The 14,193-nt window shown below is 41.7% G+C and overlaps 1 protein-coding gene across 1 annotated transcript; it reads left to right on the forward strand.

The window, feature by feature from the left end:
* Positions 1–286: 286 nt before the first annotated feature.
* On the forward strand, positions 287–1,231 carry LOC142446709 (olfactory receptor 10A3). The gene has a single exon (XM_075548454.1). The coding sequence runs from the start codon at positions 287–289 to the stop codon at positions 1,229–1,231; it is 945 nt and encodes a 314-aa protein (XP_075404569.1).
* Positions 1,232–14,193: the final 12,962 nt, after the last annotated feature.

A 14,193-nucleotide genomic window follows, 5' to 3' on the forward strand; every position in this document is an offset into this window, starting at 1 on the left:
GCGCATATCTTAAGAACAGGTTTCATTTTTAGCCTACCTAGCAAACACATTGCCAGAGAACACCTGCTGATTTTGGTATTTTCCAAACAAGATTTCTGAGCCAGAATTCTTCAGTTGTATTTGAAAGATTCATTATTCCTAATTATTGGTCATTTTACAAAATTGCCATTCAGAATTTCTGTCAGGACATGTGCATCATCCCATCTGTCAAGAACCCTACACTCTGATTGGGGCGTCACAGTTTATGTGCTTTGTCCATAAAAAGGAGACAGGTTCCACGATTGAAATGAAAAGGCAAAACCAAAGCTCTGTGGTTGAATTCATCCTCTTGGGATTTTCAAACTTTCCCGAACTCCAGGAGCAGCTCTTTGGACTTTTCTTGGTTATTTATCTGGTGACACTGATGGGGAATATGATCATTATAATTGTCATCTCCCTGGACCAGAGCCTTCAGGCCCCCATGTACCTGTTCCTGCAGAACTTGTCAGTGGTGGAAGTAAGTTTTAGTGCGGCCATTATGCCTGAAATGCTGGTGGTGCTCTCCACTGAGAAGGCGACTGTTTCCTTTGCTGCCTGTTTTGCGCAGATGTATTTCATTCTTCTTTTCGGTGGGACTGAATGTTTTCTCCTGGGGGCAATGGCCTATGACCGATTTGCTGCCATCTGTCATCCTCTGAGCTACCCGATGCTTATGACCAAGATGGTCTTTCTCAAGTTAGTGCTGTTCTCATGGCTTTCAGGGGTCATGGTAGCTACTGTGCAGACCACATGGGTGTTTAGCTTCCCTTTTTGTGGTCCCAATGAAATTAATCATCTTTTCTGTGAAACTCCCCCAGTGCTAGAGCTTGTATGTGCAGACACCTTCTTGTTTGAAATCTACGCATTCACAGGCACCGTTTTAATTGTTATGGTCCCTTTCTTGCTTATACTTTTGTCCTATGTTCGAATTCTCTTTGCCATCTTGAAGATGCCAGCCACGACTGGGAGGCAAAAGGCCTTTTCTACCTGTGCCTCTCACCTCACATCTGTGACCCTCTTTTACGGCACAGCCAATATGACCTATTTACAACCCAAATCTGGCTACTCCCCAGAAACCAAGAAGCTGATGTCCCTGGCTTACACTTTGCTCACCCCTCTGCTGAACCCCCTGATCTACAGCTTGCGGAACAACGAGATGAAAAGAGCCCTGGGGAAGTTATGGCGACGGACAGTGGTCTCACACGCAGTCTGACTGTACCAAGAGGTCACCTGCCCCTTGGTCACCGCCCAACTGCCTTCCATTTAAATGTAATAAATGACAACCACATCCATCTTCCTTGATAATGACTTTCCTCAGTTTGCTGATTGCCTCCATAGTAAGTATGTTGAATTTATTGGGTTCCTCAAGTTTGATCGCACATTCGATGCCTTTTATTGCCCTTTCTTTCCCACAGACACGTCCTTTTCCATAGGCCAAAGCGGTTGATTCATCCATTCGTCGCTCACGGACATCTAGGCTGTTACTACATTGTTGTCATTAAGACAGAGCTTCAATAGAAACACTGATAAGCACCGATGCTTTCCTATTCTGCATGAAAGCGTTCTCATGGTGGGATATTTGGGACACAGAGTGTGTGCTTATACATTTTAGTAGCTATTTCAGAGGTTTTATTCTTAAAATGATACTTCAGATTCACCTAAGGATCCACTCAACTCTGAATTGAGGATTAAGGAACTCACAGAGATATGAGACTGTTCACTTCATAACTTGCATCATTGTTTCATAAGTGAATAAAATGTGAAATTATTTCTAGAGTGACCAAATTGGTTCTAGTTTATGGACTCACACAGATTTCAATACAGAATTGTAATTCTGTGGATTGTGCCAAATACCTATCCAATGTTAGTGACCAGACTGCACTATGGGAACCTTCCTGTAATCGCACTTGATAGTATTGCTCCCCCCGCCCCCAAACTTACAGACTATTGTTTTTGTTGACTTGTGTCAATTTTCCCTTTGCAGATAAAAAATGTCCCCAATATTAAAAAATAATGTTATTGGTATTCATTTCTCCAGAGTTGTTAACGACTGATACTATTTCTTTAGGAAAAGATGATTATAACAGAATGCCAGGAAGAACTATACCCTGCCAAATCTGACAACTTAGGAAAAAATAGATAACTTTCTAGAAACACACTGCCCATCTAACCCAACATGGACTGAATTAGAAAACCTGAACAGACTCATGACATAAGGAAGAAATTGATCACATCATTAAAAAAAACAAACCTCCCCTTCAAAAAATGTCCACTTGAAAAAGAGTTGTACAACCATTACCAGACTCAATTCTAGAACACTTTCTTCTTCTTTGTATTCATTGTTATTAGTGTAATTATTATTATTTTTTAATTGAGGCACAAATGTACCCAGTTCAACAACTTTATAATTCAGTGTCATTGATTAGACTCTTTGTGTGGTGAAATCATTATTGATGTTATTTTCCACATTATTCCACTACCATTAACATAAACTCAATGTCCCCTAAGTGAAAACTCATCTTCCTTCACCCATGGTAACCTTTAGTCAATTTTGGTTTATTTCTTTACTTTTTAAAATAGCAGTTTTCTTGATAAAAAATTCATATATCATACACTTCCATAGTTAAGTTGTTTTAAAAAATTGAACATACATCATCACAATTAATTCTAGTACTCCCTTCCTGCTTCCGTATTCATTATTTGCTCCCCAATTCCCCTCACATTCCTCATCCCACCCACCCCCCTCTGTGATAAACCATTGCATCAGTGATTGTCTCTATGCATCCACTCTGTCTGTGCTTCCTAAACTGGGAAATGTAACAGAAAGAATAAAAAAAAAACAGAAAGAAGGAAAAGCAATGACAATATGCAGATACAAATAAAGAGTAAAAGATAAAAGACCACCAACAATATCAAAATATCTAGAGAAGAAATTTCTGTCATGGAACAAGGGAGAAACATTTAAATCTAGAGCAAATTTAGGTTGAGTAAAGAGGTAGGTCAACTGACCAAGTTTCATGTTATAGTGTGGATTGAGTCGCCGTAATCACGTTTACAATCATCTCTGGGTAATAATAAAGTTGTTTGAGTCCCCTGCCCGTGACTTCATGGGGTCTGTCAGAGGCTTACTCTGACTGGACAGTCTGCAGGTAGATTTGGGGCTCCCACTGGGCCTCCATAGCCTCCTACAAATAGGGTGTTCACAATTGGAGCGCTGATACTCCCCCTTCATCATATTTGGGTTTTGTTAATGTCATCTTTGGATCACACAGGCTGGTGTGCTTCTTGGATGTGGACTTAGTTGATGCTTCACTTAGATGGCTGCTTGTTTGAATATAAACCTTTAAGACCCCAGACAGCTTAAAGGTTTAAAGATAAACAAGTAACCATCTAATTGCTTGTTGAACGTAAACAAGCAACAAAGTCCACATGGAAGATGTACACCAGCCCGTGCAATCATGAGGTGTCAATGAGATCACGTATTAGGCATCAAAGACCCAGAACAAAAAAATAATATCAATGTGAATGAGGGTGAGTGCAGAGTGGAGACCCAAAGCCCATCTGTAGACAATTGGAAATTTCCTTACAGAATGGTCACAAGGAAGAGACAAGCCAGTAAGGGTGCAGTATAGCACTGATGAAACATATAACTTTACTCTAGTTCTTTAATGCTCCCTCTTCACCCCCACTATTCTACCTTTAAAATATGACGAGAGCTAGACCAGAGAATGTACACAGGTACATATAAAGGCTGAAAAAACAGGGAATCCAGGACAGATAAACCCCTCAGGACCAATAATGAGGGTAGTGATACCAGGAGGGTAAGGGTAAGGTGGGTTATGAAAGGGGGAACCGAACACAATGATCTACATCTAACCTCCTCCCTGGGGAATAGACAATAGAAAAGTGGGTGAAGGGAGACATCGGTCAGTGTAAGACATGAAAAAAATATATAAATGGTGAAGGGTTCATGGGAGAGGGCAGGCGGGGGGAGGGGGAAAAATGAGCTGATGATACCAAGGGCTCAAGTAGAAAGAAAATATTTTGAGAATGACTATGGCAGCATATGTACAATGTGCTCAATACAATGGATGGATGGATGGATTGTGATAAGAGCTGTATGAACTCCCTATAAAATAATTTAAAAAGAAAAAAAGATCCCAGACACTATTCCAATTGATAGGCACATTCTGCTTTCTTCATCGCTCTTTGCTTAGCACCCTTATCTTCAGTGATCTCTTCAAGAAGGGGAGTACTGAGCAGGGCCGTGATGTAAGAACGAACTCTTCTTGGATTTGGGTTAGAATTAAGTGGGAGACTAGAATTCATGTGCTTGACCACGGATTATGAATGACTCTGGTTTACTTTAGTGGTCATATTATGGCAAAAACAGAAACAAAAAACAGCAAGAGCAACAAAAAAAGAAAAACAAGGAAACAACCCCCTTCCCCAAACAAGCAAGCATACTCACAAAAAAGAAAACATTGTCAATGATGCCCCTAGACAGGTATAAGGCGATTGAATTGATACCATCAGTAATTAATGATCCAGTGGCAAACAATTTAAGGTACTGTTGATCTGAAGAGCTTATGTGCGTATAGTCGAACTCCGAGCTGCAGTCCATGAGTTGTTGCCTTGTACAGACTGAATTCTTCATTGGTTTGGCTCTCTTTACACTGAACATGGAGGTTGGTGCTAGGGGAAACCTTCCTGTAACATTCCTTACAAGACAGACCCTTGCCTGTCAGATTAGTGCCTGTCATATTAATACAAGGGGAGCACTGGGAAGATATGGTGGCACTGGGTCCCCTTTCATTGAATGCCCACTAAGTAAAGGGTCCCACCCAAGGTCCAATGATCTCCATTGCCACAGTCTTGGGGTGGCCATCCTTTGCGTCTTCTCCCATCAGGGAATTTCAGTACTAAACCCAAGGCTACAGTAGTTTTGAGGTAGAACCCAGCTCGCTCAGTTGTGCTTCCACATCAAACCCCATTGGCGTGGTCCTTGGGGGATGCCTTGTTCTCTGTAAGGCTGAGGTCTAAGGTCATTATAGTGCTTAGTCCAGGCCAGGGTTCACCGAGGGTTGAAGAAGCATCTACTCAGGAACATAGAACCAGGCTTATTCTTCCACCGTTGTAGTCTTGGAAACCGGCAGAGGGGCCACTATGAGTCAGCATCCATTCAATGGTAGTAAGTTTTGGTTTTGTTTTTTTTTGGTTAGGCTCCCTGTAATTAATTTTTAGCATTCCCGCCCAATGTGAGATTGCTCCTCCACACTTACCCACCATACCCACCAACAAATACTCGTGCCTCCTCTGAAATGTAGGCGCTCCCCTCCCTGGTCTGAACTTGATTTTCCAGTACAAGTATCCTCTCATTCCTGTGGAGGGCCTTCCTTCCTTTTTCCAATGACCTTTTGCTTTCTTCATGTATGATGCTCTTGATTTCATTCCGCAGCTTACAAGGTCTTCTATTATTAGTATTTAATGCACGAAGCATGTTCTTGAAGCGCAGAGGGGAGACATTCAAGGTCGCATTTTGGCTCCGGGCCTCGTTTTCATTTTCTTCAGCTGGAATCTGAACTTGCAAATGAGCAGCTGATGCTCTCTTTCACTGTCAGCCCCTGGCTTGGTATTAGCTTCTGAAAATGAGCTTCTCCAGCATCTCTTTCCACCGATGTATTCAATTTCACCCCTGCATATTCCATCTGGAGAAGTCCACGTGTGTTGTATTGTTGAAAAGTGGTATTTGTGATAAATCAATCACTGGTTTCGCAAAATTTTATCATTCGATCTCCACCTTCATTTCTATCACCAAGACCATATTTTCCAACTGCCCTTCCTTCCTCTTTGTTCCCAACATTTGCATTCCAGTCTCTACTATCAGTGCATCTTGATTGCAAATGCGAGCAATCTCAAATGGAAGACATTGGTAGAATTCATCAACTTCTCCATCACTAGCTTTGGTGGTTGGTGCATAATTTGAAGAATTGTATTGGTTGGATTCCCCTGATTCAGATAGATATTATCATATCACATAGTTCATTGTACTTGTACTTCATGCTAGATCTTGAAATGACCTTTTTGACAGTGCATGCAATGCCATTCCCCTTGCTTGTGTCATTCCCAGCATAGTAAACCACAGCCTCTTCTATCTAAATGGCCTGCACCCAACCATTTCAGCTCAATAATGCCCATAATGTAATCTTTTACTTGTTCCATTTAGTTTTGACAACGTACTATTTTCCTAGATCGCACTTCCTGCAGGCCATGTTTCAGTTAGTAATTGATGTTTGCAGCTGTTTGAGTCATGCCCTATCAGCAAATGAAGGCCCTGAAGGCTTTACTCCCATTGGCTTCGCTCCAGACATCTCATTATAATGGACTCTACTTTGAGAAGGTAGCTCTTCTTACGTCATATTTTGAGTGTCTTCTGGCCAGAGAGGTTCATCTCCTGGCATCATCTCGGACCATGTTCTGCCTCTTGTTTAATGAAGTTTTCAGTATCTGACCATGTTTGCATTCTCTCCATATGGTGTCCTGTCGTTAAGTCCTCAGAAGTGGGCATCTTATGCCTCCTTCTTAATGTGTTCTCAGACTGGACGCTCTGGTGAAACCTGTTCACTTCTGAGACCCTGCTGGCATTTGAAACACCAGTGACATAGCTTCCAGCAACACACAAGCCACCACCGGAGGTAAAATGACAGACAAGTGGTGGCCACTTACTGCATGGAACTTACAAAAAGTCCATACTAGGTCACATGGCTGATTCCCAAGTACATAGCTTTTATATATGGGCACCATCTTAGGCTGGGTTCTCTAGCAAGCAAAAACAATTGAAGCATATATACTGATTTAGAGTTTTATCTTAAGGAAATTGCTCATGAAATAGTAGAGATTGGCAAGTCTCAATTTTATGGATATTAAGGTAAGAATTCTCTCATAGCTGCAGGCACTGATAAACCCAAGATCAGCATGTGTGTTGATAGGTTACTGGCTGTGTAGGCTGCTGAATCCAGATTAACACTGAAGATGGCAGGATGCTGGCTTACCCACTGCTGACGCTAACAAATCCTGAGGACTGTAGGAATATGATGGGCATCAAATCCTAAGAGCTGTCAGTCAAATGATGACAACCCAGTCGCAGGCTCCAGATTGAGCAAATGCCCAGAGCGCTTGGCCAGAATGTTCATATAACTTGATATAGGTCACACACTTATGGACACTGCCTTTCAATTCACTGGCTGCTGTATAAGTCTGAGTACTTTAGAGAAACAAATCCACAGAAACTCATGTGTAAGAGAGAGTTTTATATAAAGGGTAAGTGCACATCAAGAAAACATCCCAAACCCAGTGCTGCCCATGACCACAAGTCCAACATTAACCCATATGTCCGACACCAATCCACAAGGTCCTCCTCCATCTCACAAAATGCAATGATGCTGACTGCAGGAGGAAATCCGAGTCACTGAACGTGTAAGCATCTCAGCGCTGGCAGGGGTCTCCACATGGGTGCTCCAGTACCCAGGGCTGCATCAGAGTAGGTTCTTGTGGCTACTCCTTGGGGATGTCTTGCAGGAAGTCAGCTTTGCCAGCTGAAGCAGGAAACGACTAAGGCAGCTGCACCCTGGTGTGACCATCAGAAAGCAAGAGACCTGAGAACTTGAAAGGCGAATCTCACCGAGCCATTTATCCCTCTGCCTTTCAAATAACCCCACGTGTTTATCGGCCATGTTGGCACAATAAACTACATCAATCCACCCCTTGCAAACTTGTCACCTGTACATAATTCTTTAACCTCACTATTGCAATTAAGTAACACCTATACCTTAATCTTACAATCCTGTGAATATGTTCCCCCACCTATGAAAGTTTGTGAGCCAACCACTTCATGCCTTTATCTACCCTAATTTTGGGTATCCAATTTCTATACTGCCCACTTACATCAACCCAGTTCTCTGAGAAGACAATCATATTTCTCGACACGAAGAGTCTTCATTCCAGTTGAAGTCATTCCTTGTGAAGTCTGCATCCATAAGCAAAGTCAAATGCAGACAGGTCATCTATAAAGTCAACACCAATATGCACCAGTTCACAGGCTCAAAAACCTCCATCTGGTCCGGTTCTGGTCAACTCAATGTGGGCAGCCTCACTCATCCTCCACAGGGTGCCCATTGGTCGCCTTGCCTTTAGACTGTGGGCTCTCACCAATACACAGCAAGCCTAGTCCTTCATGCTAGGTCACGAACTTTAGACCAGTCAACCTGCTCTCATCATCTTCCCCGCCCCCCCTGTAAACCAAGTCCACAGGTGTCAGTGGCCAAACTCAACCCGTCTCTTTATTGCTGCATTTCTCCCACTTCCACTCAACAAGTAGATCCAGATGGCCACCTAGCAAGCATTTTAACCTGCTCACAGGCTCCCTTTAACATTCAGTCCCAGAGAGGAGTTTTCTTCATGGGTCCAGATTTTTTCCAGCTTCTGACAAAGACTACTGGTTCCTGAGTATTCCAAAGCACTGGGTGGGGCATATATTTTCCAAGTTTTCTTTGCAGTCATGGACTAAACCCATCTAAAGATCAAATTTTAATGGCTTAAAGCAAATGGGCTTACAAACTTTCTATTGTCATACTTCCCATATTTCCCCCAGAAACAACCGAGTAAACAGTGTGGCTTCATCTGACCTCTGGCTAGACAAAGAAGAGAAATTACCATGAGAGAGAGGTCAAACAAACATTGATTCTACATCTTGTGATTTGTTTCTCCAGTACTTCACTCCCAAGGTACCATAAGGTGTTCGTCTGGGTACTTAGAGAAACAAATCCACAGAAACTCATATATAAGAGAGAGTTTTATATAAAGGATAAGTGTGCATCAAGAAAACATCCCAACCCAGTGCTGCCCAAGCCCGCAAGTCAAACATTAACCCATTAACCCATATGTCCAACACCAATCCACAAAGTCCTCCTCCATCTCACAAAACAGATGCAATGATGCCGACTGCAGAGGAAAGCCGAGTCAGTGAATGTGTAAACATCTCAGTGCTGACAGGGGTCTCCACACAGTGCTCCAGCACTCAGGGCTGCATCGGAGTGGGTCCATGTGACTTCTCCTTGGGGATGTCTTGGAGGAATTGAGCCTTGCCAGTTACAGCAGGGAACTGGCTAAGGCAGCTGCACCTTTGTGCGACCATCAGAAAGCAAGAGACCTGAGAACTCGAAAGGCGAGTTTCACCGAGCCATTTATCCCATTGCCCTTCAATTAACCCCACATGTGTTTATCGGCCAGGTTGGCACAATAAACTAACTATATCAGCTGCTGATAATAGATTTAATCATGGAAGTGGTTACATCACAGATTTAATCATGGGAAATGATTACATAATTACATAACGGGAAAACTACATCTAATTGTGAAATCACTGAAAATCCATGTCCCACCAACTTGACACACATCTTTTTCCCCCCAGCAAATGCTCTCTTTCTTTATTTTTAAAAAATCATTTTATTGAGGGCTCTTATAGATCTTATAACAATCCAAATACCAGTTGTATCTATCACATTTGTGCATATGTTGCCATCCTCATTTTCAAAGCATTTCCTTTTTACTTGAGCCTTTGGAATCAACTCCTCGTTTTTCCCTTCCTCCCCATCCTTCCACCCCCATTAACACTTAATAAATTGTAAATAATTGTTATTTTCATATCTTACACCATCTAGTGTCTCCCTTCACCCACGTTTGTGTTGCTCATCCCTCTGGGGCCATGGTGTTAGACACTGATCATTGTGATTGGTTTGCCCCTTTCTCCAACACACACTTTTTTTTTTTTAAGAAATGCAATTTTATTTTCACTTGGGTTTTCTTTTTAAATCATTAGGGATTCATACAACTATGATCACAATCCATACATGCATCAATTGCCAACACACAATCTTAATCATCCTAATCCACCCATTTGTCAATTTGGTATATATCTCTTTGAATCATACATACTGCATGTACTCAAGTATAAGCTGACCCGAATATCAGTCGAGACACCTAATTTTACCACAAAACTGCATTAAAAATGAGCTGAAAACTCCATTTATACTCAAGTATATACAGTAACCTCTAAATAAAGAAACTTTTTAAGTCATACTTGTGCTTATATTGATACAACCTAATATAAGAACAACAGAAAATGTACCATCTCTGCTTGATGCACACATAAAAGGAAGAAACACTGACTATGGCAGTCCTTGGTTTTGCACCTGGCCGTGTGGTCCTACCTGGTATTTAGAACTACCTGCCACCACCACCCATTTTGTATTTTGTGTGTCCTTTGTAGGCATCTCAGCTGGCCATGGTTCTTTGGCATGGTTCATGCTGAAAGAGTCTAAACCATAAAAAAAAAGTTATGTTTTAAAAAAAAGTCATGTTGGAATTAGGTTACTGGAGTTTTCAATTGGTGTTAATCACAGGGTACGGTAGTACTGAGACGTCTTAAGGAATCTTCCATATTCCAGCTATGGTCTTCTTTACCTGCATTACGGAATACCAGTGTAACTTCCCCGTGTACTCAGGATCAATCCTACCAACCAACCAGAGGCTTGAGGACCACCAAGTGGCCAAAGGGTGTTCTTAGTTTAAATTCAGTTGAATCAGTATTGTGTCTACTGGTGGGGTTACTCCTTCCTTTGGGATAAGGACTGTTCACTGGGAGGATTTCCCTCCACCATTGGTTTTCAGGGAGACGACTCCGTGTCACTGCAGTTCCCTTCCACTGGCGCTTGCATATCAGGACGAACATCGATAAACCAGGCATGGGCTTCCTCTTCCTCACTCAGTTGACCACAAAGAACATCCCACGAGGTCATAGGCCACACTGTTTGGTAAACACTGAATTCTGGATAAAGCCAACCCTGAAGATTCATCAGTCCCTGTACTATTCTGGAGCAAAGTTTCACTCACTGCTTGAACCAGCTTAGACCGAGCTTTGAGAACCATGATGTGCATCATACTCTGTAAGAGTAATAGAACTGACAGTGTAATTAATGCTCAAGCAGCTAGTCAGATTTTTTAGTATAAATTAAATATCTATAATTATGATAACAATTTTAATGACTTTTTATTTCTCAAATATTTACAATGTCTCTGTATTTTTACCAGAAAATATAAAATTATCCTGGGCACATGCAGGACATCTACAAATAGGTTTCAACTTTGCCTTAACTTGTCTCTTTGTTTTGCACACTCTGTGCATTATGTTCAACTCTAGGTTGCCCGTCTTTGCTAATCCTCTCACCTTACCTTCCTTTGTCTTCTTTCCCTGCATGGATTAATGTTTACTTCGCCTTTGTCTTCACGTTCTACTGGGAGATGCCCTGGTGAACAGAGTCTCTTGAGTGAAGAGTATTTATTCCCTATAGAAATCTTAAGGGGTAGTCCTCCCAGTTGGTGCAACTGTTTGCTCCTGAGGGGCCAAGTTCAAGACTCTTCAGTTATTAAAATATCGCAAAATGTGCACAACATGATCATAAGTTCTTCTCAGAGGAATTTCCCACAGCACGGGATTCAATGTTAGGTAATTTAGAGAGTCAGTGCGTGGAGTCGCTGAGATGTGCTTTTGAAATGGTAGCTTTGAATTAGAAAGAAAAATACAAAAAAAAAGGCATGAAAAGCAAAGAGGCAAGTGAATAGGCAAGGAACTGAAGAGACGCTGTGAGTAGCTGCGAATGGGTCTATTTATAGTATCCTCACTGATACTTGGGCACGTTCTTGAAATCATGGATAAGTGCTCAGAAATCCTTAGCTACAGCCGACACCTTCAAACCAGTAACTATTTACGAAGCACGCTAGCCAATGTCTCTTTCTTTTGTTCTCAGAGTAAATGCTGGGCCATCAATAGACTTATAAGCACTCTGCATGTATTACTCATCAGACAAGTTTTTAGCTGGGAGAGAATATAGCACTAAAGAAAAGCGTGATTTGTCTTCTCTGAATTCCCCAAGGCAGCATTTGGGTCTGGTGGTGTAGTGGTTATACGCTGGGCCGTGATCCTCATGGTTGGCAGTTTGAAACCAGCAGTAACTCCACGGGGGAAAGACTAGGATTTATACTCTAGTAAAGAGTTATACTCTTGGAAACCCCCAGGGGCCACGATGAGTCATCACTGGCTCGGTGGCAGCCAGGGAATTTTGGAGTTATAGGGGGAATGAGGATGAGGAGTAGAAAAGAGAAACCAGGTCCTGGCTATATTGCCTGATAAAGCCAACCCTGAAGATTCACGGGCAGTCATTCTTACCACGCACAAAGGCAGTGTTTTCATTTTGCTCTATAATGTTTTCATTCAGTGCAGTGAAGGTCTTATATTTTCATAAAGAGCCCTACATATTCTCATTTTCAAAATGCACCTGCTTTTAAATATTTTAAAGAGTGTGTTATTTTTTTGCCCCACTAGAAATGGATTTAAAATATTCGATCCTATAGAATCCATTTTACTAATTTTAGGAGACTGGCGCCCTGGTGGCGTAGTGATTATGTGTCAGGCTGTGATACGCATGGTCAGCAGTTCAAATCCACCAGCAGCTCCTCGAGAGAAAGACGGAATGTTCTACTCCTGTGAACAATTACAATCTCAGAAACCACCAGGAGTTTCTATGGGTCAACATTGACTTGGTGGCAGTGGGTTTGATATCTAAACAGTAATCGTTATAGATGCTTGACTGAGGAATAAGTAAGTGTGCCTTCAGGTGTCTGCTTCGGTGATAATGGTGCGCCCTCACGACAACGTCCTGTCTCTTCAGCTTGGTGTGTCCTCTGACCATGAAATTCAGCTTGGTTTCAAAGCACCGGCCCAAGGTCAGTATTTATCTGCTCCGATGTCCTCCATTATCTTCTGACTTGAACAAGGCAGCCTTCCACCTTTAGCGTTGTTTGTTCGTCTTAGTGACTTTCCAACCCAAGACATTTTAGGATCATGATTGTTCACCTTGCCTCCCTGTCCAGAAGCAACCATTCCTTTCTTTCAATGTGTAAGGCACTGCCACTTGTCATGCTTCCTAACAGAGCTGTGTACTACATAATTACTTTTTTAGACACTATATTCGTTAAAGTAAAGAGCCTGGAGTTACCTCATTTTTATTTCCATCAAGTCAACAAGTCTTGGTTTATCAGCTATTATGGGCTAACGACTATTGTAAGCATGAGGAATAAATAATGCCAGTTGATGACAGTGGAGAAAAATAGCAAGGTATCAGAGGTAGTATTTAGACCTGGATAGGGAGTGAGTTACAATTTTAAGTAAGTTGTTTCAGGATTGAGCTTTCTATTGACCTCTATAAGAGCCAGAGCAATGGAAAGTGTTCAATCACTGTTTGTGAATATTAATAATTGAGCTCCTTGATGAGACGGAGAGTAGGAGGAAAGAGAGGGGAGAGAGAGATCACTCAATTTGAGTCAGAGGTTCACAAGGACCAGAAGAACAGCTTTCTCTTAAGTTCTGCAAACCATTTTAATTCTACCATGGTCACAAGGTAAGGTGGTAAAGAACTGACCCTAGAGATTTCACATCTAGGTAAATCCAAATATAATGATCAGATACATACTAGGCAATCAATAAACCTTGAGAAAATCACATAATTGTTTAGATCACCTACCATAGGTTTATCTAAAGTTCCATTTCTTTTGCATGTTCCTGCTGGGTATTGTCACATTCAACCAAAGAAGGTATAGGTCTTTGGGGTCTCATATTTATCAACTTTGCTGTTACTTTGGCTAATTGAACAGTATTAAACATTTTATTAACTTCAATATTCATATAAATTGAGGAAAATAGATGACACATAGGGCAATATTATGGGACTAAACCTAAGTAATCAAATATTTATGATTACTTTATAGTCTACATCATCTACAACTGGCATCAGAACTCATATCATTTTGTAATTGACAAACAAGATTTCTTAGTCCAAATTCTTCAACTCTCCATTGATAATCGAAAGACTTTACATGAATTGTCTGACCCTTCTACAAAATCGCCACACCCAGATTCTGTCGGGATCTGTCGGGATGGACTCATCATGACGTTTCCCATCAAGATCCCTCGGGTGAACGCAGGTGTGCACGCTCAGCTGTTGCACACTGCATTCCCAGTGTCTGGACTCCGTCCACGAGGACCACTGCTCCACTGCTGAA

The sequence above is a fragment of the Tenrec ecaudatus genome, chromosome 4 (genome assembly GCF_050624435.1).
Source record: "Tenrec ecaudatus isolate mTenEca1 chromosome 4, mTenEca1.hap1, whole genome shotgun sequence".
Taxonomy (NCBI): Eukaryota; Metazoa; Chordata; class Mammalia; order Afrosoricida; family Tenrecidae; genus Tenrec; species Tenrec ecaudatus.